At 41.4% G+C, this 26,810-nt stretch overlaps 1 protein-coding gene across 5 annotated transcripts in view; it reads left to right on the forward strand.

The window, feature by feature from the left end:
• RHOBTB1 (Rho related BTB domain containing 1) overlaps nt 1-26,574 on the forward strand; it is a 61,730-nt gene extending 35,156 nt beyond the window's left edge. For 3 of the 5 annotated variants that reach the window (XM_028729352.2, XM_028729350.2, XM_028729351.2), the window contains 7 exons: nt 6,022-6,207; nt 7,775-8,751; nt 10,691-10,809; nt 18,356-18,506; nt 19,212-19,300; nt 20,493-20,598; nt 22,726-26,574. In XM_028729352.2, the coding sequence (XP_028585185.2) occupies nt 6,022-6,207; nt 7,775-8,751; nt 10,691-10,809; nt 18,356-18,506; nt 19,212-19,300; nt 20,493-20,598; nt 22,726-22,895 (1,798 nt within the window). In that variant the 3' untranslated portion in view covers nt 22,896-26,574. Of the gene's footprint in view, nt 1-927; nt 984-6,021; nt 6,208-7,774; nt 8,752-10,690; nt 10,810-18,355; nt 18,507-19,211; nt 19,301-20,492; nt 20,599-22,725 lie in introns of all 5 variants that reach the window. The other 2 variants (XM_028729355.2, XM_077930550.1) reach the window with 2 other exon arrangements.
• The last annotated feature ends 236 nt before the right edge of the window (nt 26,575-26,810 follow it).

Below are 26,810 nucleotides of genomic sequence, written 5' to 3' on the forward strand. Positions count from 1 at the left end.
TGTGACTTACAGAAGGAAGATGGAAGCACATTGCAGGCAACAGCAGCATGTGAGAATGAACTGGAGCAACGGTCAGCTTTGAGTTTTTATTCAAAATCAGGGGTAGAGGAGGGAAATGGTAAGTTTTACTTACGTAATGATTACTAATGTTTTCTGGGGGTGCTACTTGGTGATGTGTGCTTTTCCTTGGCTGCATTTCAAGACAAATGGGAAGAGCATATTTTCTGATGAAAATTTCTAGTTAGGACTGCTTCACACATCACTTTTTTTCCTATATGGAGATAACCATAAAGAAAAGAGCAGATCATACCACTTGAGAGTTCTTGTAGCAAATATGCTGATGGAGTAAGACAAATGGTGTGGTTTTGGAGAAAATAACAGTACTCTGCAGTTCAACACTCGTTAATATGCTCTTCAGTATACAGGGCTATCTCAGAAAAAAATGTTAGTTGTGAAGCAGCCCATGGTTAGTACAGAAATTAAGTATTCTCATCTTCTAGAGCTGTCATTGAACAATATACCATATTTTTCGCTCTATAAGACGCACCAGACCACAAGACGCACCTAGTTTTTGGAGGAGGAAAACAAGAAAAAAAATATTCTGAATCTCAGAAGCCAGAACAGCAAGAGGGATCGCTGCACAGTGAAAGCAGCGATCCCTCTTGCTGTTCTGGCTTCTGGGATAGCTGTGCAGCCTGCATTCGCTCCATAAGACGCACACACATTTCCCCTTACTTTTTAGGAGGGAAAAAGTGAGTCTTATAGAGCAAAAAATATGGTAAGTTGAAAATAACCTGTTTCCCTCAAGAGCTGCTGCTGTTTTTCGTACTGACTTCAACTGAAATCTCATGTTACGCAAGTTCTTTGGGGGGGAAACCAAACACCTCTGCATGCTCCTCACTATCAAAATCTGAATATATATTTCAGGGTGTTTTGACAGTTTCGCACATAACACCTCTACTTAAGAAGCCTCACTGCTCTCGGTAAAGTATAGAATTGATTTTTCTTTCCTGCTCCCATCCAGGCTGGTGCATGGTCTTGCCATGCCTTTGTTGGACGTCTTTTTGGCCCCTCATATTGTAGTCCACTCCTTGCATTGCAGTCCCATTTGTTGTGAGAGTGCACTCATAGGCTGTAACTGTGGGCACCATGATAAACCATTGTTTATCATGATGGGGGAAAACCTGCAGCAAACCTTGGGGTCAAATGTTTCCCCTTTCCCACTCCTCCTTGGAGTGCAGCCATGAGGAGGAGTTTGGAAGCTTTCACTTCTGTTTTTGATTAACCACAGTTTTAGCATTACATTTACCCCCTAAACTGTGGTTAGCCTTAACTGTGGTTTGAAACAAGCTTCATAACCCATTATTTGACATTTACTTCTTTCATAGAAACCACAGTTAAGATTAATCACAGTTTGTCAGATTCTGGTGAGATAACAAGCTATGGTTAATTTTTTAAAAATGGAAATGACAGCTTCCAAGCTACTCCTTATGAACACACCAGAGAGTAACAGGGATCACGTAACCCCAAGGCTAGCTGTGGCACATTCCTGTCACAGTAAACAATGGTCTGAACGCAGCCATAGCCATTCATTTTCAGATCATTTGGTTATGCCTCCCAGTCACTTATGAACTTCATCTTCATATGGTGGCTGCTGCTACATTTTACTGAAACTTTTAATACTGTGAAGACACTGCCTTGCTTACAAGCTATCTGTGCAAGCCTTTTTGGTTCTGTCTTCCCCAGCACTGAAATGTGTGCATGATGCTGTTTGCATTTATTAATGGGGAAAATTGTTCCTCGGTTAACTCATTTGTAAAAGCAGATTTTCTCCATCATAAACAATATAATGGAGTTGACAGATAGTTGGTCTGGCTTTTTTCCAGAGCTATGCTGATCAAATACTTAAGCTTCATTAGGCATATCCATACTACAGCTTCCCCCAAAGCATGCTGGGAACGGTATCTTGGCAAGGGTGCTAAGAATTCTCTGCTGGAGATCCTTAGTCATTTCCTCACCCCAAAGAACTGTATTTCCCTGGTGAGAGGGAATGGCTGTTAAATATTAGATATTGTAATGGTGGTTTTGGCCTAGGCTAAATTATGCAGGAGAGCGGCCATAGATCAGTGGTATAAAACATCATTTCCATGTCGAAAGTCAAGCCCCGGCATTCCCACCAAAGGGAACCCAGGCAACCAGCCCTTGCGGTCTGTACATTTGTACTGTTTATAATGGTGTTATATGTTTTATTGTATACATACATTGCTGTCTACCACCCCAACATATTGCAGTATATAAATACTTTTATGAATCTAGAAACATAGGAAGCTGCCGCATACCAGGCCAGGTCATTTGTTGATGTAGCTCTGTGCTATCATCACTGACTGTTTGCAGCTTCCCAGGGTTTCAGGTAGGAGTCCTTTCCAGCCCTACCTGGTGACACCAGGGATTATCCGGGGACCTTTTGAGTATGAAGCATGTGCTTTGCCACTGACCTATGGATGTTCCCTGGGACAAATCCTTACTTCTGTATGGTAGAGCAGCCAGCGCTGGACATGACTGACCAACATTAACTTTATCCCTGGGCCACTGAGGAATTTACATGTTTACTGCAGCAGGCAGCCAAAGTGTGAGGGGGAGATGTGCACCTCCAGAAATGCAGGGGGCTGCAGCTAATCTGATTGGACAAGTTTTTAGGGGTGGCATATCTCCACATATTGCATGTTTTACTGCAGCGAACACCAACCAGAAGCTGCTGCACCACCTGTGTTGTTTGTTGTGCCTCTGAGTCAGAGAAGCTGCAGCTGGGATTTCCACCTCCCTCCACCTCTCCACCCCAAGTATTTGGTCATAATAATAGCCTATACATGGGAAAAGGAGAAATGTGGCAGTAATGTGCAGCGTTGCACTAAGCCTTTCTCTTTAGCAGTTGCACAATGAGATAAATATTAACAGTGAAGAGAGTGTTTGCTCCAGAATAGGTAATAGGACGGGTTCCAGAGTAGGTGATACAGGCTCTATGACCCCTCCCCTTCTTTCTCTAGTACTCTCTTTCCTACCAAAGGGAAAAAATGCATTCCATGATGTAACGAGACAAGTTGTGCTTCAAAATTGTTTAAAAACAAGCAGTCTGATGCACCATTGCACAGTACAACCTGGTTGCATAACTGAGGCTTCTGGTTATGGATTTGGTTGTCCTTGTTACAAAATTTGGATTTGAAATCCGTTGGGGTTGGCAATAATTAATCTCTATCAGTACTGAAAGTGCAGTGTACCTTGCCATACTAGAAATACAAATACTGAAGGTCAGGTGATACTATACGCAGCATAAAATAACATTAGAGTGCTGTAGTCAGCTGAGTCAAGTGTCCCTGCAATCTTAAGGTTATGTATGGAATCGTTTTTGCTGTGTTAAACTATTGTGCAGCCTGATTCTATGTGTGTTTACTGGAAATGCCATTGAGTTCCATGAGACTTCAAGTGAACGTGCAAAGGACTGGGGCTTTAGTACCATCTTGACAGCACAAAACAACCCCTGAAATTTCAGTCTTGTGTGGTTTTGACCTGATAAATTGATAGTCCAGATTTCCTCAACTGAAATGCTTGACCCCTTGAGGAGAGTGGTTCATGCAGGGGGGCGCGGAATGAGAAGTTAGCTGATACCAACACTATTTAAATGACATTTATACCACTTTAACAGTCATATAGCTTCCCTCAAAGAATTGTGGGGACTGTAGTTGACCACTCAAAGAACTACAATTCCCAGCACCCTTAACAGCCTACAGTTCCCAGGATTCTTTGGGGAAAACAATGTGCTTTAAATATAATTTGTGGATGTGGCTTGTGTCTCCTTAACCCTTCTACAGCAGCACAATTTTATTTATAATTATGAGGATGGAAACATATCTGTATTGCAGGGATAACTTAAGATTTCAGGCCTAAGTAGGCAGCGCATTGCAAATGTCTGGTGAATTTCTACCTCCTGTAAGGGTTCTTGGTGGAGAGAAGACACCAAGCAGGTGAGAACTTGAAACTTAAAAGGTTTGAGATTCAGTTAGGTAGCCGTGTTGGTCTGACGCAGTCGAAACATATAAGAAAATTCAGATACCTGAAGAAGTGTGCATGCACACAAAAGCTTATACCAAGAACAAACTTAGTTGGTCTCTAAGGTGCTACTGGACTTTTAAAAAAAAATGTTTTAAAAGGTTTGAGTTACATGCATATGAATTAAGCTGTCGTATAGTCATGGCGAATATAAAATGCTTGATTTGCAAGCAACTGATAGCAAATGTTAGCATAGGTTAAGCCCCAAGTAAGTGGTGCAGTTTCTTCCAACTGTGTTTCTACAAACTATGGGATAGTTTTAGTGAGGTGCCCAGAGAAGAAGATCTGACTCTGAAGTAGCCTCCCAAAAGCATAAGGGAAGTGAATGTGTTTGCCACAAACTCTTATATTAAAGCCCTCTGCTCTATGGCTTTGCAGTCATTTATATAACACACACACACATGCACCTGTCTACTATTAAACGTAGACGTACAGCACTATCTGCATTGCATTCTATTGCAGATTATTTTTAGGTATTGCTAAGAAGTGCTAGATAAAGCTGCTGTGTCCTCTGTGAAATGAGGAGAGCAGCAGTATGGAACAGGTAGATCATTAATGATTTAGAAGGCAAATGTCGGTATTCATACAGGTCTCGCTCTGTTAATTGCCCAAATGTGGAGGCACAACAAATTGGTGCTAAATTAAAGTTTAATAGAAATTAATTGGAATGGAATGGTTTGCATTTTTTAGTTTTTTTAATTGGTTCACCATTGCTGCTGTTACTCATGTTTCCAGGAATCTTGTAAGAGCATTTCTGCTTTCTAGCACTGTTATACTTGATACTTTACCTATTAAGGTTTTGCAGTTACTATCCCTGACTGAGAATTATGAACTGATCCCTTAATTTCCTTAATTATTTTGGTCCCTGTTTCAGGAAAAGTGTTCAATCATATGTTTTGTGTGTGTGTGTTTTAAAAAACATGTTTATATTGACTGGAACACAACCCTAATTATGACATACCTACACACACACTATAATTACCATATCACTTGCTTCTAAAGATCTAGTCCTCTGTCTTATGTAGCACAGCTCTTTTTTGCAATAGCTATTTTTATTTAAAAGCTTCAGTGTGCAAAAATGTTAACAGGGCATCTGCATAATTCCACCTTTCTGTCAGTGTTTATTTCCACACGTTGAAGAAGTGATTGGCCTTGGTGAACTTAGCACTGGGTAAAAACAAGATTAAAAATAAATAAATCTCAAAAAAAAAAATCATAGCCTATAACATTCAGTGCACAGGGGCTGACTGTTGCCAGCTTAAAGAAACTTCATTCTTTTCCCAGCTTGAGGAAGCTTGTAAATATGCACGTATGCAAGTGTTGTTGTTTTTAAAGTGCACACCTAAGTATGTATGAATGAGACAAAAAATGTTGGAAATGCAGGCATCCTACAGATATCCTCAACAGAGAGCCAGATACCTCACTGTTGCATTTACACTTGGTGGCAAACCTGGTATTTTTACTATATTCTATGCGAAATGGTCTAATCTGAGAGGCACTCTTCACTAATCTCTGTGTCATGTTACTTTACATGTTCCTATTAAGAAATGGCTGGACAGCCACCTAACTTTTCTCTACAAATTAGAGTTTGGCATGTTGTGATGGAAGCAAAATGGCAGCCCATTCCCATCTGTAATTGCTGTTGTAGAATTTGGCAATGGCTCTCTTACTCACTGAAGATGACACCTCCTGTCAGGGGATAAGGAGGGTTCTCTGGTGTCTTGGGGGTTGCGGAAGAAAGTAGGATTTTAACAAATAATTTGCATGAGTATGAAATGTACTCTAGGAACCTGGTTTTGAGACACCTAAGGGAAATGCTGTGCATGGAATATAGGGTGGTTTTTTGTTTTCCTTTTACTTTTTACACACAGAGGATGAGATTTAATTTTCATTTAAGCCAATGCGTGTTTATTCCAGGTCCGATGTTGTTGTCCTGTGTTTTTCCATTGCTAACCCTAACTCCCTGAATCATGTGAAAACCATGTGGTATCAAGAAATCAAGCATTTCTGTCCTCGCACACCTGTTATTCTGGTTGGTTGCCAACTGGATCTTCGATATGCTGATCTGGAAGCTGTAAACCGAGCCAGAAGGCCATTAGCAAGGTAAAGTTGGCTTCAATATTCAGTAGGAGAAATCTATGTTTCCAATTGACAATATTAGTATGCACCTCAGTTTCTGGGAAGTATGTAGTCTTCTGCCTCCTAAATCAGGAGTGGCTCATCTTTTTCTTATAAAGGCCCATTGGCTAATGGCAAAAGCCAGTCAGGAGCCGGAGTTAGTGGTGGGTGGAGCCACACCAAAAGGGGGCAGTGCTTGCAGGATTGCATAGCTCCAGGTGGGCAGCCTGGGCCCCCCCAGATATTGTTGGACTACAGCTCTCTTCAGCCCAGCCAGCAGGGTCCAGTAGTCAAGGATGATGGGAGTTGTAGTCTAACAACATCAGGTTGCCCACTGCTGCTAAAACTCTTTTATCTGTCGGTGCCACCACATCTTTTCTCTTACATGTGTGCAGGCACAAAGAGGAAGCAATTCTCAGAACAGTGGTCTGGACAATAAGAGCTGCATGATGCTGAGGGCTATGCAAGCTTAGGCCTACAGATTCTCTGCCCCTGTCCTAACAGTATATATCAGAGATGGGGAATCTTTGGCTCTCCAGGTGTTCAGGGACTCCAACTCCCATCAGTCCCAGCCAGCATGGCCACTGGTGAGAAGTCATGGAAGTTGTAGTCCTGCAACATCTGAAGGGCCACTGGTTCCCCATCGCCATATATGACACCTTGCTTTATACTGTGTCAGGTTGTTGGTTCATATAACACTATACTCTCTGTTCCACCTGACAGTGAATCTCCAAGATCTTAAGGAGAAGTCTTAACCAGTCCTGCAACCTAGTACCCTATAACTGCTTGGATTGAACCAAATGGCTCTAAAGCATATTCTCTGCTGCTGAGGTCCAGGTTTCACCTCACATTTAGACTACTGTAATGCCCTCTATGTGGGGCTTCCCTTATGACTGGTCCAGAGGCTGCATCTGGTGCTGAATGTTGTGCCCTGGGTGGTAATTGGTGCACATCATGTTGTTGGTGAGGGGACCTGCAGCGTATTAGCCACTGAGGCAGTTTTATTGTCTTGTTACTCACATATAAAGCCCTAAATAACTCTGGACCAGATCACCTGACAGGCCGACTTCCCCTTCATTGCCCAGTAAGGGTATTAAGATCACCAAGTGGATAGTCTTTACCACACAGCCTGATGATTATCAGCTTAGGGTGACATGAAGATGGTCTTTTCCACTTGTAGGAGCAGCGTTGTGGAATGCATTTCCTGCTGAAATACAAGAGGCCCCATCTGTACTGGAATTCCACCAACCATGCCATTGACCAAAGTCTCCTCTTTTATTTGCTATGGGATTGTTTTATTGTATATTTTTTAAAATATGTACTTTAGCAGTGTTGTGCAATTGGTTTTTATGTTTCATAAAGTGCTTTAAAACCATCAGGGAATTAAGTGATATATTATTATTATTATTATTATTATTATTATTATTATTATTATTACTACTACTACTACTACTACTACTACTACTACTACCCATGCATAGGTGTATTTCAATGAGATATGGAAGCCATATCCAGCTCTCATGAGCTACTTGTCTGTTTGTTTACTTCACAGGCCTATCAAACGGGGAGACATCTTGCCACCAGAAAGAGGCAGAGAAGTTGCCAAGGAGCTTGGGATACCATATTACGAAACCAGTGTATTTGACCAGTTTGGTGTCAAGGATGTGTTTGATAATGCCATTAGAGCTGCCCTGATCTCCAGGAGACATCTACAGTTCTGGAAATCGCATTTGAAGAAAGTTCAGAAGCCTTTGCTTCAAGCTCCATTTCTACCTCCAAAGGCACCTCCTCCGGTTATCAAAATCCCAGAGTGTCCCATCACCAGTATCAATGAAGCCGGATACTTATTGGACAATCCATTGTGTGCAGATGTCATGTTTATCCTCCAGGAAGATACTCACATTTTTGCTCACAAGATCTACCTAGCTACCTCCTCTTCAAAGTTTTATGACCTTTTTTTAATGGAATGTGAAGAAACCCCAGACTTATCTGAAACTCCTTGCAATAAAGAAAGGGCCAGTAGAAGCTTTATGGCCAGAAAATGCAGCCTTGAAACAGATGAGAGTAGTGAGATGGCAACCTTAAAATCTTCTAATGCCAAACTCACATCATTAGCAGGTGGTGGTAACCCTTTAACAAGGTTAGAGCTTGAAGCAGGGGAAGTCAGTTGCCTGAAGCAAACACCAACATTTTTGGGCAAAGGCTTTGTTAGCATGCATAGAGAAATGCAAGTCAACCCTGTTTCAAAGAGGACTTGTGCTGTAACAGTGGTCAAGATAGATGCTTCTATTCAGCCTGGGCCTTTTAAAACTGTTCTGCAGTTTTTGTACACAGGGCAGCTGGATGAAAACGAGAAGGATCTTACCAGAGTAGCTCAGATTGCTGAGATATTGGAAGTGTTTGACCTGCGGATGATGGTGGAAAACATTACGAATAAGGAAGCCTTCATGAACCAGGAAATTACAAAGGCTTTCCATGTCAGAAAAGCTAACAGGATAAAAGAATGCCTCTCTAAAGAAACATTTTCTGGTGAGAATACATGAATGCATCCTCCTTATCCCTTTGAATTAATCCACAAAAGTCATCCAAAACAATAGTTCCATATATAAAGCAATATATAACACTCAAGTAGGAGTCATTGGTCCAGTTCCAACATCATAAAGCCTACCAGGGACAGCAGCTCTATGTAAAGATGGAAGAGAAATTTGATCCAAAATGCAGTTAAAGCCAAATCTATCAAATCTGGACTTTCTGAAACAATATGCAAACCAAAACAAAGCTATCCTTCAAAATTCAAACTTCTCCAAGTTTTGTGATGCAGTTCTCCAATTAGTGTTTACAAAAATGCATATACTGGGGGAAATGAAGTTATTAGTGAAACTAAGGTGCAAAAATGCATTATATTGGGGATAATTGCTTGCAAAAATTTGCACATTGGTCAAAACTGCATATAAAATTACATTAGGAGAGATTTGTGGTAAAATGCTGGTGAATTTTCATGAGGATTTAAAAATAAAGTAAAATATCAAATTGCACTAATATGTGGGAAAAATCATTCTATCCCTAGCTCTATGGTACAGGCCCATGTAGGATGCAACATATTAGCTGTCTCCTGGTAGGGATTTGTGTGAGCATGCCAGCTTTTTTTAAAAAATGCTTCTACTGCATTGATGGAAATCATTGCCAGGAAGTATGCTGGCTGATATGTTACCTTCCTCCATGTGGTTGGGGCTACAGGTCCATGCTATGTGGAGGATTACAGAACCAGAGGCCATTGTGGTACAACAGGAAGTAATTAGAAGTGAATCTTGGATGTCCATACACATGATAGATGGCCTTGTGCAAATGTCTGTCAGCTGCAGTTCTGTGCCCGTTAAGTGATAATATTAATGACCTCTCAGATGAGGGAGTGAAATAAGGGTTGTAGGCGCCGGATTCAGCTAGCCCATTCCACTAGCAGAAGGCAGTGCAAGGGCTCCCACTAGTTCAGGCATAGGCAAACTTGGCCCTCCAGTTGTTTTGGGACTACAATTCCCAATATCCCTAGGTAACAGGACCAGTGGTCAGGGATTATGGGAGTTGTAGTCCCAAAGCATCAGGAGGGCCGAGTTTGCCTATGCCTGCACTAGAGCAACAGGGCTCCCCCCCCCCAATCTCAGGGTGTGGCTCTTAAACCAGTTTAATTTAATGTAGACAAAACCATTAGTGTGCACAAGAAAAAGTAGAAATAACTAGAGGTCCACAGCAAAGATTTGGCTGGCTAGTTCAAATCAATACGGACCTGCGTCTAGGAATTAAAGTTGCATATGTACATCCTGTTTCATCCTTATGCAGGCAGACTGATTCATTAATATTTTTCTCTATAGCCCATTCCTAAGAACTAACATAACCAGGAATCAAGAACCTAAGAAGCTACCTTACACTGAGTCAAAGCATTACTCTATTTATATCAGAAACTTTGTGCACTGACAGGGTTTCAGACAGAGATCTTTGGTCAGCCCTAAGTGGGAATGTTTAGTATCTTGGAAAGAATGTACACCACCAACCACTGAGCTACGCTCCTTAATTCTGAGACATGCATCCTCTTGGGTGAATTGCATGAAGTGTACAATGGAATATTGTCAGATGCTGGGTGCTGCCTGTATTCACATAAGCAAACGAATCGTGTCTGAGTGGACAAGTTTAAACTGTTTCCATTTGTGTATATGAAGCCTTCAGTGGCCAGACTTCCAAAAAGTGAAGAGTGCAAAGCTGTTCCTCCTCTGCCCAGGTTTTAATGGTCATCTGTGTCTCCCTTAGAAATAATTATTATGTGCCCTTTTGGATGCATTTGCAGTAATATTCGCGAGAGAGACAGCTGTGTAACGCCCTCCTCCAGTTTCTGTAATGCCCTCCTCCAGTTATTGTATTTGTCTCCAAGCACGTTCCACCATAGTTTATGGTTCTGTTTCTCTGATCCCATTGGCAGATGTGACGTTTAAGCTGGAAGATGGAAACATTAATGCTCACAAGCCGCTACTGATCTGTAGCTGTGAATGGATGTCTGCAATGTTTGGAGGATCGTTCATTGAAAGCTCAAACACTGAGGTACTTGTTCTCTTTGGTGTGTAGCCTCAATAATGTGCCATAAGCTTTACCCTTTGGGTGGATAAATTGCAGTGGTTTAAACAAAGGGGACATTTTGCTGGAGTTTGTCATCACTAGCCCAGAGAGCATTTTCAAAATGTTTTAGGTTCTAAGTGACTCCTTTCTCAAGAAATTTCAGTTCTTATGGTAATTTCTCTCTCTCTCATTTCCTAAATTTGAATTTTAAAGTAAATTAAATGTTGGTGTCCCTGTACTGTTGTTGTGTATAAGAGGATCGTTATAGATGAACTTTGGTGGGAGGAACTAGAAGAACAGGGAAACTCTTCAAGCCACTTTTCTGGGGGTCAAAGATAGAAGTGCCCTGGATGAAATTTGGTCTCCTGAGCAGTATTGTCTGGCTTCCTGATTTTTAACCCAAAGAGTGTGATCGGCATTTCTCGCAATAGGATTTTCTAGCAGGCCTTCTCTGGAAAATAGCAGTTTTGCCCCTTCTTCCCTGACTCTGTTATCAAAGCAGACATTCTGAAAGTCTCAATTGCTAGGCAGCACATTATATCTTCAAATGGAATCATTGTGACATCTTGGACGGGTTCTAAATCTAGGCTACAAAATAAATGCATGTTGTATCATTCATGAAAATCACACCTAAGCAATAGCTTTTTCTCTGCCAAGTACACACCCGCAGGGGCCTGATCTTATTGGAAACATAATTAAATATCAAGCAAACTGCCTCATTTAGAGGAGGGTTTCTTTCCATCCATATGTTAATCCCATCCCTTCTGGGTTATTTTTGGTATTTGTCCGCAACCCCAGAGTCGTCCGCAACTGGACCTAATGGTCAGGGGTCCCTTTACCTTTATTTCGCCTTTCAATGTGGTTTGTATCATAAAACAAATTAAAATAATAAAATACAAATTCAACAGTGTAAGTAACAATTCAGTCAAAAAACGAGCAGTGATGGGCTGCCTTCCCAGAGTGATAAGCCCCATCTGCCCCTTGCTTCCCTGTCACCGCAACTGCAAGCTGGAATAACTTGGTCAGTGGAGCATAAGACTCTTAATCTCAGGGTCCCAGGTTCAAGACCCACCCTTGGCAAAAAATAATAATTCCTGCATTGCAGTTGGTTGGACTAGATGACCCTTGTGGTCCCTTCCAGCTCTACAGATTCTATGATTCTGTGCTATAGAGCAAATGCCGCAGAGCAGTTTTGTGTTAAAATTGCCTTTGGTATGGCGCTGGCCAGACCTTAACGAGAATTCTAAATAAAAACCTACTGCAGTCTTAAATTATAATTTTTTAAAGAAGATCCTCAAGACACCTCCATTCTTAAAGTGAAGAATACTCATTATCTACACTGCTATGAAGTATCATCTGGAATGCTAAAGTGCTAGTGGCAACATGGAAAGAGACTGTCGGTTTTGTGTCGTATTTATGCTTTTAAATAAGAAGGGCAGATCAGCTCATCCCAGCCTGATTAGTTTTTGTTGAAACTCAGATGCTTGGGACAGCTTCCTAATTATTTATCACATTTTAACTATAGCAGCTTTGCTTTCTGCTTGAGTATTGAGGGAGGCATCCACATCAAGGGAAAATTATACCCCTTAGCAATGCTGGGGCTTAGCTTTCTTTCTCTTTCTCTTCCCTTTTTGTTTCTTTTTTGTATTTAATATTCTGGAAGTCTGTGTTCTACATTAAATTTTTTCTCATTACTTTTAAAACAGCAGTAAGCATAATTCCCTCCCCAGAGGCACGCTCAGCAGGTGGCTCATTAAAAATACATACCTTGATTTTTTAGTAAGCAGCTCTCCTGCAACAAGAACATATATTCATTTTCTACAATCTGCTTCCTAATTATAAACCCTAATAGCTCGTGTTCTTCTTGGTAACCTTAAAATATTAATTGCAAAGACTTGGGTTTCTGAAGCACATAAAGCACCGCAACTGAGATCTTTAAGTTCAAAAGTACAAGCGCAGCCATGGAAATGTACGGGGAAGTAGTTGGTTCCAAGATGTGTATTGCACGTAGAGACTGAGGCAATTTGACATAAATATAATGAGCTGCTTCTAATTTATTTATTGTTTTGAAATTCTGCAGGGAGAACAGGTTATTTGCAGCAATAACTCATGCATTCACACTTAGTCCTTGCAACAGACACCGACGAAAATATCTCCTGTTTTCAAATTTAATCCACCTAAATCTAAGCCACTGTGAGAGATGGTGGGTCTTTGCCCTCCCCTAGTGGCAGCTAGAAACCGCGCTTGTCTTTTTAGAACAGTGGATTCCAAACATTACTATTACTATTTTGCAACTGAGCTTGAATGGATTCTGCATTTATTTAACATCATATTAGCTAAATTTTCCTGGAGGAAAACAAGGTGACGGTTGCTGCACTTTTGCAATAGTTACTTTCGCTAGCCAGCCCCCAAGAATAGCTCCTGCTCAAAATGCCTCTGGAACACCTGTGGGTTGCTTTCATAGGTATATTGTGTGGCTTTGGAGATTTGCTAATATTAGTTTGCCTCCTGTTCAGTGCCTAGCTGTTAGCTCCACTCCCTGTCAAGAAATCCACAAGCTTCCACTTGGCAGCAATGCCTCCAGCGTTTACTTTAAGGTGGCTCGGGGTTTCCCTGAGGCGTGCTGAGTATAGTTGCACTTAACTGAGGATGTCCAAAGCGGGAAGGGGAGCTCCACCCTAACTTTTAATGTTCCTAGGACTGGCTCTGGGGCCTCGGCTGTACAGCTTCAAATAAAACGTTTACTGTGCTTTAAGTGCAATATACAATGTGATAGTAGATGGCGATGGTGAGCCTTATGGAAAATTCAATGTATTTTTAAAAAAAAGAATTTTCAGAATGGTTTTTCTATGTGTGTAGATTTCACCCAGGTTTGAGGGTGCTCTTGGCAAAGTACCCTGTTTGGACCTCCTTCCATCCATGTGGGTTGGCCCGCTTGAGGTTCATGGAGAACTTATTTCACACTGTGGCACGGATGTGGGCTTTTCTTGTCTTGTTTTTAGCTGTAGGAGATGGCAAAGCTTCTGAGAGCCATGTTGTTGTTTTTCCTGGCACCCATCATCCCACCCCCACAACCCCCACTCTGATGTAGTGTCAATTCACTGTGGGGAAAGCACAATGGTGGCCACTAAAGCGAAATCTTCCAGGGTGAAAGCTTTGAAGAGGCAAGTTTCCGTGAGGTGTACCCTGTTGGTGCCGTGACAGGAACCCAAGGTTGCTTCATGCTGACACTAGATTTGCATGTGTCTGTCAAGGGCATGAGGCAAAATGGCAACCCATCCCCTTGCAGTCAGAATAATGCTGAAGACTCTGTAGCCTTTACCTTGTTTATTTGACAGTGGAGCTGTATTATATTATTTATTGGGAGGGCTGTTGCTTCTTTATAGCCGCTTACCTATAAAGGAAGCTGTGTGCATGCATGTACTCAACTCCTCCCTTTTCTTTTCAATTGAAAAAACAACAACAAAAAACAGTCAAAGCTTGCAAGTATAGATGTGGAAGAAATTTAACTGAGTTCACATTTAAAGGCAAATCTACCAAATTCACACTTTTGGAAACAATACACAAACCAGGAAACAGCCATCTTTTGAAATTTGCACTTCTCTGAATGTTACAGCGCAATTGTGCAGCCAACTAATGTTTACCAAAAAAATGCACTTACTGAGGTAAAATGTGCATAAAAATGCATACATGTGTGAAAAAAAACATACAAAAATGCATTATATAAGGCAGCATTGCCTTCCAAAAATGTGTACATTGTACAAAATTGGATATAAAAAAATTGTGTATATCAGGAGAGATTTGCACTAAAATGCTGGTGAATGATCGGGCAGAGCTTTTTTTTTTTTTTTAAACCACAATCTGATGTGAAGAACTGAACTTAAGCTTGGAAACTGGAAGAAACTGAAACTGACAGATTCCCTACTTGCGAGTCAATACTTCCTTCTTTGGCAGTCTTTGTTTTGGCCATGTAATTCTGGAGATGCCTCTCTTCTTGTACAAAACTGGAATAGAGAGCAGCAATACATACTGATGAAATGGGAGGACGCTAACGAGAAGTAGTTGGCACAACTCTCACACTGAAATTTGAACAAGGTTGCTTCCTATTCCTCACTGTTTCTTTCTGAGTCTCACAGAGTTTACATGGCGGGTGGGGAAGAGACTGGATGACTCTTCCCTGAAAACTGTTTGCATGCACAAAAAAGGCTGAAGTACAGGGAAAGCATTTGAATATTTTTTAAAAAATATAGCCTTAGGAATTACATTTTTAATTACATTTAGCTGCGAAGGTAAGACAAAATAACCAGAGTTAATCAGGTTTTGCTAGGCGTTTTGGGTTGCAATGAAAGTTTTATCTGCTTCCTGAGGATACAATTTGAAATTAATCCTGTGATGAACATAGGGTTTATTCTGATTCTTCAGAAATTTGTGCTCTTTGACATTCAGGGCCATTTAACATGTTATAGAAAAGGTGGAGGCCGGGATTGACCACATCATGATGATGATGTGTAAAGCCTATTTTCCTGTCAGAAAGTACATAGTAACTGTCCCTCAGCAGTGCAAAATCTTTTGAAGGAAGTTGTTGGTCTTGGTCTTTGTAGCTCAGTCCTTTAACCACACATCAGTAGGACCACTCCCTCTCACATTTGATCATGCCCTCTTTTTTTGAGGAAAACTGTAATAAAGAAAACCTATGAGGAACAGTTGAGGGAATGGGGTAGGTTTAGCCTGGTAAAGAGGAGACTGGGAGGAGATATGGTAGCCACCTTCAAATATCTAAAGGGCTGTCACATGGAGGATGGAACAAGCTTGTTTTCTCCTGCTCCAGAGGCTAGGATCCAAACCAAAGGATTCAAATTACAAGGAAGCAGATTCTGACATCAGGAAGAATTTTCTAATGCTCAGAGCTGTTCAACAGTGGAACGCAGTCCCTCATAAGGTGATGGACTCTCCTTCCTTGGTTGTTTTTAAGCAGAGGTTGGATGGCCATCTGTCACGGATGATCTAGTTGAGATTCCTGCATTGCAGGCAGTTGGACTGGATGACCCCCAAGGTCCCTTCTGACTCTACAATTCTATGATTCCATGATTCTATGACTTCCCCTCACCAGCCAACAATGTGAACCCAACCAAAGTTTGTAGCAGACACTCGCATATAGGCCTGACCTATGACACCTGATCTTTTTAAACCCCTACCTACGTCTTCCCTGATGGGCCACATTTTTAAAAAAAAATTGTAGAGAAGCTATGCTTGCACCTGCCTTATGAGATATGCCAGTTGTACAGGAGTCCATCTTTCTGGTATATTTGTGCCACCACGTCTGCTTTTAATTCTGGCTAGAGAGCTCCAGGCCAATTATCCAGCTGGGAGAGCTTTCTCATCACCGTGGGCAAGGGCAACTTGCTTTCCTCACATTTTCATGAAAATGTGTGCATCTGAGCCCCAAGTGGCTTAGTTGGCAGGAAGGGTTAGGAGATGGAGCAACAGTCCCTTAAGAATGTCACTAAGTCATTCCAAAATACAATTCCAAATGGAACAAACATTTTTTTAAAAAAATCAATAATGGCAGGATATAAGAGAGAAAGGAAGAATGGGAAGGTATGTCAAAAAACAACAACAACAGTGCTGATTAACCAATGCAAGCACTTCTCATTAGTGAGTAGGAGGTCCCTGTGAGGTTTAAGGGATTCCCAGGTATCTCGTGAATGGTGCCTTTGGGTGGTCAAGGAGGATGACAGATATTCAAGGGTACCATGTTGTCTATTTGTCAAGTTCAGCCATGAGGAGCAGCTGGATAGGCTTGATCAGTTGGGACAGACCCACATATTATCTTTAAACAAAAACAAAACACGCTTTTTAAAGCCCCAAACATATATTTCAGAGCATGTGCTGCACCACCTTTCTGTAATTTAATGAGACCTGTTGGAGTTCTGTGAGGAATTTAATGAATGAATTAGAGAGTGCTCTGAGGCTTCCTTTCTTTATGTAGGGGCATATAATTCCAGTGTGCTTCAATGTTGTGCTATAGTAGGATGACTCAGTTTGTCCTGGTGCAGAGGACCACTCTGCTTTTTAAAAGAGATCTCCAGATGCACTTATGCACAGCTGGTGTTTGGGGCATTCTTTCTTCCTGGACCTGGAGTGTGTCTCCAAGTTTAATTCAGAAAAATTGATGTGTCTCAAGTATCGGAAGTTTGGAAAACACTGTTATATTTATACCATTAGGGGAGTAGGTTGGCCTCTTTCTGCATTACTGTCAAAGGGCTCTCATCCTATAGCCATAATCACTTTTTATTTGGGAAAGAAAGTTGTTGGAAGCGCTAAGGGAGTGTTTGTAGCAGCAAACACGGAGTTACTGAAAGCAATTGTCCTCGGAAAGGTAATACTGCTAGGTGCTGAAAAATAATCAGCAGCCCAGAGAGCATCTCTGAATTATTTTTAGCTGCTCGGTGTTTATATTAAGAACAAGAATGAGCTAATGCAGAGGCAAAGTCCAAAAATGACAATGTGAAGTGCCCTTGACATTGTGTGTATTGTGCCTATTATTTTTCTTCACCTGATATATGTCGGGTTTCCCCCCCTTCAGGTGTTTGGCTCATGATGGATGTACATTCATCCTTGCTTGTGCGCGCATGTGTGCATGCACAAACACATGTGCATGATCAAGCTGAAGTTAAGCACTTTTAAGTTCTTTGATTTTGTTGGGGAAGATTTTGTTGTCCATGGCTTAACCTGCAGCGAGCCTTCATCCTAAGGGGTCAATCTATGCCAACTTGGTCCTTTACAAGACATTAGCAAAACAGCCGCCCGGAATGGAAACCGGTGCACAAATAGTTCAGTATCTAATTTGAACTACCCCATCTGCAAGGACAATCCCACTTGATACATTGCTGTGCAAAACAGATGGTGATGACCTGCTGAAAATAAAACGTCCGCTGTTCTTTTTTAGTTTAACAACACAGAAGCTGAGCAGTGCTTTTATGAAGGAAGTTTGGTTACTGTTCATTTGTTTTACTATGAGGGCCTCTTACAGATCCTTCAAGTGTCCCTATTTTCCAGGGACAGTCCCAGATATAGAAGCCGTCCTGGTTTCTGATTTGACCCCGGGAAGTCACATTTTTCCTTAGGACGTTCCTATTTTCATTGGAGAAATGTTGGAGGGTATGGAGTAATGTGACCCCCTTGAGCTAAGGAGATAAGTAACCATACAACCTCTAGAAGACATCTGAAGGCAGCCCTGCATAGGGATTTTGTTATGTTTCATGTTTTTTATGTTTTTATATAAGTTGGAAGCTGCCCAGAGTAGTTGGGCAGCCCAGTCAGATGAGTGGGGTATAAATAATAAAATTATTCTGCAACGAGATGTTCTTATTTTCAACCTCTTTCTCTGGTTTTATAAAAGCATTGCAGAGTTGCATTTGGGGGGAAATAGCAACAGCCATATGGCCCAAGTGTTTTATCCTTGAGTAGATCATCTCCCAGCTCTGAGCGTTTTAAAAATACCTTTTTCCTCCCCACACCCCTCCCTCAGGTTGTTCTTCCCAATATAAACAAGACTTCCATGCAAGCAGTTCTGGATTATCTGTACACCAAGCAGCTATCATCCAGTCAGGAGTTGGATACGCTTGAATTAATTGCACTGGCAAACAGATTTTGCCTCCCACACTTGGTTGCGCTTGCAGGTAAGGTTTCTCTCTCTTTACAGGTGTCGCCTTCAGCTTCCTGCCAATGATGTTGAAATTGTCAGCTGTTGTTTTTTTCCACAATCTTTGGGCAAAAACAGACACGCAGTGTTTCTTCCTAAAATCAAACTGCAGTACATATTTTCAGTTAGAAAAACATAATTGCTTCCTCCACTCTTTTTCTGTGCTGAGTTAATTTAGCCCACATTCTTGTGTATGCTTAAGCGACAAAACACAAATAAGTGTCTGCAATTCATAATGCCCATTAGGCAACTTGATTACTCTTAATTGAAAGAGCATGAACACTAAAGTTTCCATTGCAAATTCCTGTTTTAAGGGTCTAATAATGGAGCTTGGGCAATTTTAAATTAATCCAGTTCAAGCAAGTATTGCATAAAAGAGCAGTCCAAGTTACTTTTACTGCTCTAATCTGATGGTTAATTATTTTGTTAGTGATATGATGATAGCTAATTCCAATAATTGCTTATTTCCTCCCCCCGCCCTCCAATTGTTTCAAAGAGAAGTGGCTGGAAGCAAGATTGTTCCATGACTTTAAAAAAAGGAAATCTATGTCAGCCCAAATAGTAGTGTTGTTTTTCCTTGGGCAGTCTTGCAATGGATGAAAGGCAGTTGAAACAGGGGCTGGAGGGAGCTAGATTTATTCTGCACAGTAAACTGGTTTGTGTTTCTCTTCAACCCCAACAGAGCAGCATGCTGTGCAGGAGCTTACCAAAACATCAGTGAGTGGTGTTAGCATAGATGGAGATGTGCTGTACGATTTGGAAATAGCCCAGGTTAGTATTATATATTATCTGTGGTCACATGGGGGGAGGGGAGGAACTCCCTGATGATGAATGTATAATGCTTGGAAGGTTGCTGTTTCCCAAGGATCAAAAGAATATTTCAATTTTTAGAAAGCCTCTGTGATGATAACCATGGTTACTGAGACTTGATACCTTCCCACCAACCTGCTATTTCTTTAGAAAAGTCAGTACATCATCTTAGGAGACACATGTTCCCAAACCTGTGTTTGCTGAGATAATGCAGGGGTGGGGCATCCATAGGAGAGAATGAGAGTGGTACTTAACTCTTTCCCTGCCCACTGATTCACCCCTACAAATGCACACTCACGCATTTCCCTCTCTCCCAAAATTTGGTCTTAATTCTGGTCTTGGGAGACCAGCAAACACTGAATAAATACCATGGGGTTCCTGGCTGTCTGCTGCCTCGGTTCTTTATTTTCATTGGCAAGCTGGAAGCATAAGAATCTGCCTTAACACTGAGTCATAGTATCATAGAATTGTGGAGTTGGAAGGCGCTGCATCACACCATTTATTCATGTTAAGATTATGGTCTAACTAAGACCCCAGGATCCTTTTCACAGGTGCTGCTGTCAAGCCAGATGTCCCACATTCTATAGTTGTGCATCTGATTGTTCCTACCTAAGTGTAGAAACTTACATTCTACAGTCAGGTCATTGGTACATCTAGCTCAGTAAGGCCTACTCTGACTGGCATTGACCAGGATTTCAGACCAGGGTCTCTCCCAGTCTTACCTGAAGATGCCCGAGACATAGCCACCCAGAGTGGCTGGGGAAACCCAGCCAGATGGGCGGGGTATAAATAATAAATTATTAAATTATTATTTTGCATGCAAGGCAGATGTTCTGTCACTCAACTTCAGCCCTTCCCCAGCAGCTTTTTCAATTTCTGATTGTGAATCCATCTGCAACCCTGACTCAAAGTAGTTAGCTCTGCTCTGGATCCCAACTTTTTTTGGGGGGGGGGTGAGGGAGGTGCTGTTGCACTTTTGGTTTTCAGCCTTGCTGGTTCCATAGTACTGTATCTGTGGCTTTGTCAGTTTTTGTCACGTGCTGCTGTGATGTCTCAATCCCTGAGTAATTCTCCCTTGCCTTTAACTTCAGAATTGTTCCACATACTGACTGTTAACTCTACAGAATATAAATTCGGTTCTCTTCTTTTCCAGTTCCACAACGCTAACCAGCTGGCGGCTTGGTGCTTGCACTATATCTGCACCAACTACAACAGTGTTTGTTCCAAATTCCGAAAGGAAATCAAAACTAAATCTCCTGGTAAGGCCGTTTAGCAAGCTTTCTCCTCCTTTTCTTCCAACCTTTGTACACCTGCCTTCTCTCTATTCTAAAGATGGGGGGGGGCTAAAAATCAAGTAAATTTACATGCTCATAAATGTATTTTTGCATTATTTCATTTGGCTCCCAAGACCCAGGTTTTCATTGAGCTTTTGGCATGGTTTGGGTTGGCAGAGAACAATGGGAAGGGAAGGGAGTCTCTATGGTGTTGTCATCTAATTATTCAGACACAGGACACCTTGAAATCTTCCAATGCAGTGAGAAGCAGCAGGAGCAACCTCAGCATCTTATGCCCATTCATTTTCATCCCCCCCACCTTTAACATGAAATCCTTCTCGCCACATTAGGTGAGATAGGGACCAAGCATAAAGGCCAGGAGGCAACAGGTAGAAGGAGCTGCATCTACCATATCTCTCCCTGCATCAGGAGCCATGCCCAGAGTTCTATTTACCTGTATTAGGCATGCTGCTGTCGTGTGTGATCCTTTGGTTTTAAGATAATCTAGGCCTGGCTGAATTGACCAAAGTTTGAATTCAAGTTGGAAGGTTGCAAAAAGTGAACGACGGCAGGAAGTGAATCGGAGGTGAAGTGTGACAGAGATGGAACAGAGGTTTAAGAAAGGGCAGACAAGCATATATTGATTTGGGGATGTGTTTACAATTAGTTAAACTGTAGCCTGAAATCCCAAACTTTTGTTACTTGATGGCCTTCGTGGCTTTCACAAAAGACATTATGGATATGGCTTCAGAAGACAACCCTACTTGTCAGGGGTCAGCAAACTTTTTCAGCAGGGGGCCGGTCCACTGTCTCTCAGACCTTGGGTGGGGTTTGGGGGGGGGATGAACGAATTCCTATGCCCCACAAATAACCCAGAGATGCATTTTAAATAAAAGGACATATTCTACTCATGTAAAAACACGCTGATTCCTGGACCATCCGCGGGCCGGATTTAGAAGGTGATTGGGCCGGATCTGGCCCCTGGGCCTTAGTTTGCCTACCTACTTACTAGAGATTGAGATGCATGTGAATTTCATTGATAGCATTGCTCTCCTCCCCATGTAGTAGTAGTTACATGAGAATAATATTGCTTTCTACTTAGCCTAGCCTATGGATTTGAAAGGAATTGGTTTTGCTCCATTAGCTAGGGGGGGGAAATATTGATATGCACTGGATTTATTTTGAACTCCCTCTTTTTTACTTGATCGTTAATACTTTGCATTATAAATATTGATAGTACTGTTTAAACATCAGGCAACCTGCCTAGAAGCTTATTCAGTGTGGCAGCAGAATTATACCTCGCCATCATTCCCTGAGGGGTGGCTGCCTCTGGAACCATCTCACTTCCACTTACTGGATATAACATCAAAGCAGTATATGCATGCATAGGCTTAATAATCCCTTATATTTATCTGGTAATATCTGGGGTTATGGATCACAGGTTGACATTAGAGTCTTCCCACATGTCACTTGTATCATGGGTTGCTTCGCCCATGTATCACCTCCTAAGAGGATTTTAATTTTTTGCTGCGATGCTAAAATTCACCATTTACTTTTTTTAAAAATCAGACTTGTCTCACACTTTGTCTGACATCAGAACAGAGCTATTATGTATTGCTGTTGTATGTGTACTTCTTTTATTTCTGCAGCATCTCTTATCATTGCAGAGTTCGAATTTCTATTTTTAAGCTATTGTATTCTAGCATTTTATGTTGTTTTGTAAATACAGTTTGCAAATACCTATTTTTTCAGTTTCTCTATTATCTGAAAATGCAAAACTAGAGAGAGGAGAGCTTAGTTCTCCATCACAGTTTTGGAATTACACATATTACCAGTCATGTACCATGAGAACTAGAAACATGACATATTTATTTGAAAAATGAAGCCTGAGATTTTCCGGGACTTTTGCACAAGATTTCAGATTCTGGTACGTAGAAGTAACAGTCCTGGATATACTGGGTTGTATCCAACATAGCTCTAAGTACCTACTTTTCTTAACTGTCTTGATGCCATAAAAACTAATTTCTAACTATTAGCAGAATTAAAATGTTGTCCTAGTTACAGAATTCATTAGTTATTTGGGGACTTCTTTGTTGTTGTTTTTTAATACAGATAATCAGGAATATTTCGAGAGGCACCGCTGGCCTCCTGTGTGGTACCTTAAGGAAGAAGATCATTTCCAGCGTGTTAAAAAGGAAAGAGAAAAGGAAGACATTGCACTGAATAAACATCATTCAAAACGAAAGTGGTGCTTCTGGAATTCCTCCACAGTTGTTGTCTGAGAAAAGGAGAGGCAAACCTATCAATAGAGTGGCTTGGAGAACATTTCTTTAGAGGAAGTCTTATCATGAAAGAGAGCACCTCAGTCCACTGAGAACCATTCTTGTACCAGATGCCATTGAAGTAAATGGGAGTTCATTTCAATGGTGCTTCCACCGAAGTTTCTGGTGGATTGTGCAGAAGATGTTTGGGGCACTTGTTTCTATTCCACCTGTGTGCATTTATCATCTCTAAGGTCAACAAGCACAAGCTCACCTGAAGTGGGTGTGAAACTGCTCCTTAAAATGTCAAACGTTTGTATTTTTGTTTGTTTGTTTATAAGCTAAAATACTGTGTAAAATCAGTATTGGTTTTCTCTTTCTTTTTTTATACAGACAACAAATCCCAGAAATTAATATTTCAATCTCCAAAGTGGACAGTATTTTTATACAGTTGTGTATGTATGTGAAGGTCTTTATTTCAGCATTGTTCTTTCACAGACCACAGTTATTGTGGAACTCTTTGATTTAGACTATGTTTCTTTTGTTTCTCCTCTTGCAAGTACAATGAAATATGATGAACATCTTTGACAAACCTCCCTGGCTTAAATTGCCATCCTAGCAACAAACCAACTCTTGCTAGGCAACTGGCTCCCCGCCCCCGCCCCCACTTCTTTCCAAACACTATGTATTCACAACAATTAGATCCTTATTCTTTCTGAAGTAATGGGATGTAACATGATCCAGTGACAACAAAGTTATACAGAATTTATATCTTTTTTCCCCCAGCTAAAGAATATGAAGTGTAATTTACCTTTTCAGCTGCACCCGATGTATTTCCAGTATTTGCCATGCAAGGGAAGAATGCAACAGCCATGTGAAATTTAATACTTCCTCTTTTATGTGTTCCATGGCTTTCAATGTCTTTATTTTCAAAAGGACCATTTTAAAATAATTAGAAGACCTCATTACGCTTATGTCTTTATCCACTGCAGATTTCCTAGGGACCCAAACCTAAAGGCAGTAAGACTTTTAGTTAATTACTTGGTTTGTTTCTTTATAGTTGTCTATGCCTTTTAAAGAAATATCTGTATATTTAAAACTGTTTGCTTGCTTGTTGAATAGCCACATGTTAAGTAAGGGCTGTGGAGATAAGTTGATCCCTTCCGTTATATTCATATAGGAGCGACCCACCCACCTATTCACGATCAATGGTATTCTGGCCCAAATAATCTCCGAGCACCGAAACAGACATGATGGCAGCGTGGGCAAACTGCTTGCCTCTGTAAGATATTCCATGTGCATCATCAGGCATCAATGCGCTTTGAGCTGGTCCATCCAGGTGTAGAGTGCGCACCCCAGAGGTCTGTGGTGGATACACCACAACTGTGCCACCTGTAACAAAAGAAGGGTTTTTGCAGGCACCACCAGTCAGGCTTATATGGAGAAGCCCATTACCCGTGGCTGCTGTCATGTCAGTAAGGTGTACAGGTATGTCTTGCCTTTTTAAATATGCTGCAAAAGATATCCCAGGAAAAGCTCCCTTTCCCCCAGAATTTTTTATTAAAAGTTTTCACAATACAATAAAATTATATCTAGAACTAATGAAGTAAAAAGAGAGAGAGAAAGGAGAAACAACAAAAAAAGAAGTTTGTTGTTTTAATAATGCATGCACAGCCCCACACCAAGCTTACAACGCTTTGAGGCTTTTCTGCATCAAGTCTTAATATTTTAGCAGTAAACTAGATAATTCCTTTCCAAAAGAGCCAGTGTAGTATAATGGGTGATGTGCTGGACTTAGGAGGCTTGAGGTCAAATCCCTGTTCAGCTGTGAAGCTTACTTCTATGACCTTGCAGCCATCTCTCTCTCTCTCTCTCTCAGCCTAACCTACCTTACAGAGTTGCTGCAGGGATAAAATGCAACATGCTCTCCATTTGGATGCATAGCAACTGGATAGCTCAGTTGGTTAGAGTGTGGTGCTGATAACGGCAAGGTTGCAGGTTTGATCCCCGTACAGGACAGCTGCATGTTCCTGCATTGCAGGGGGTTGGACTAGATGATCCTCAGGGTCCCTTTCAACTAAACAATCCTATGATCTCTGTCCTCTGAGCTACTTGGGGGAAGGATAGCATAAGAGAGCTTCCCCTTTCAAGGAGGGGAACATTCACAGCCAGCAACTGGTTCCTCCCCCCACCTGCCTTGGTTTATGCACCTAAATGATGGACTCCTAAAATTGTTTTCCACTCACACCAGTTTTGGTTTGAAGCCTGTCCCATCACTTTCCTTCCCTTATCTTTGGCAATAGTCCCACTGGCAGTGATGCTAATGTTCAATAGTAAATGCACTACTGCATATTATGTGGTGGCATTTCATTTTGTGTGTGAAGTGTTTGAGACCTAGCCTAGACGTTACTTTGGTGCCCCAGCTGTTCCCAACCAGGTGGAAGAGCAGCATGCTGGGAGTTTCCTAACCCCCACATTGGCCACCAATTAAAATGGAGAATTAGGGAGGGAAATAAATATTTAGGAGGTGAGTATTGCAGACTGGAGGCGAGTGAACACTATGAGCAGGCAGAGTGGACGAAGGTGGCATCTTAGCATGCCCTGAACTTTGCCACAGAAGGTAGATGTGGTTAGAGCTATGAGCATTGTGCTTAGGCCAGAGGTGGGGTGGGAGCAGTGGCAGAAGCTTTAGAGGAAAAACAAAGAGTCGCTTATTCCTGCTATACGTATAGTTCTCCAGTCAAGCTTATCAACTGCATTTTGTTGCGTTTCCTTTGTTCTCTCCTGCAGATGCCTCAACATGCCCTTTGGAAGAGCTATCCCATTTTCTGTTCCTACTAACCCAACCTTGAGTCCAAACCAGGTTGCTAAGGACAGGAAAAGTGGCAAAGCCCACCCAACTTTCCAAAATAATTCAGGTTCTGGGTGATAGATGAAGCCAGAACCTCTGGCGAGGACAGTAAGAAATGGGTTTCAGTGTAGAAATTAAAAGACCAGCTCCATTTACCCAAAAGGAATATTGTTGCACTCTGATAAAGGGCTATGAAGCAAAAAATGACTGCAAGCTGGATGGTATAAACTGATGGTCAGCACTAGAGTGTTCATCATTAGCAAAACCACCGTTTCTGAGGCTCGGATTTCATGTGAAAGGAGCAGACCTGTTATTTTAAGCTTGGGTCCGTGAGGGCCTCCTTTGTAAAGCAAAAGGAGTACCCTAACTGCAACCAGGTAGTGATGGGGGGGGGGTCCTATGGAGAGAGAGAAGGGACAAAGTACACAGGAGGCACAAGGTGAGAGCGCTTAGCTCCCTTTACCTGTGAAGCAGTTGATACTTGCTATATGGGGTTGGGGGCAGATCATGATTTAGACAAATGGGTCTGTGCCATTCCGTGTAGATTGAGCCTGAATTATATTAGCAGGTTATATGTTTTGATAAGTATTACTATTACTAAAGTTTTACAAAACCAAAGCTTCTCTATGATTGTAATCTTGCCAAACTGACATGGACGTGCATAAATGAACCAGGGGTATATGCAATAATAACCAGCTGTATTAGTTATCAGCTACTGTAACCAAGTGGCTGGTTCATTTGGTTTAATTCTGCCTTTGGCCTTTAATCTTGGTGGGGGTTCTTTTTGTTTTATTTTGCAAAAAACAAACAAAAAAACAACCTCAATAAAAAAGTTTGTTTAGCTATAAATGTTTCCTGATTATTTGGTCTGGTTTCAAATCGTTACAATGAATCTTTTACCTTTAAGATGCTTTTCTCCAAAATATGTAGCCAGAAAGTATTGCATGTTGAATATTTCAGGGCGGGTTTATTCTTAACAGGTCAGGGAAGAACACCGACAAGCTAGAGTTTGCACATAGTCCTTTTCATTCAGAACCGGTGAAATTAACTGTTCCATTGCTGTTCCCTATATAATTTTTCTCCCC

The sequence above is a fragment of the Podarcis muralis genome, chromosome 6, assembly GCF_964188315.1.
Source record: "Podarcis muralis chromosome 6, rPodMur119.hap1.1, whole genome shotgun sequence".
Classification (NCBI taxonomy): Eukaryota; Metazoa; Chordata; class Lepidosauria; order Squamata; family Lacertidae; genus Podarcis; species Podarcis muralis.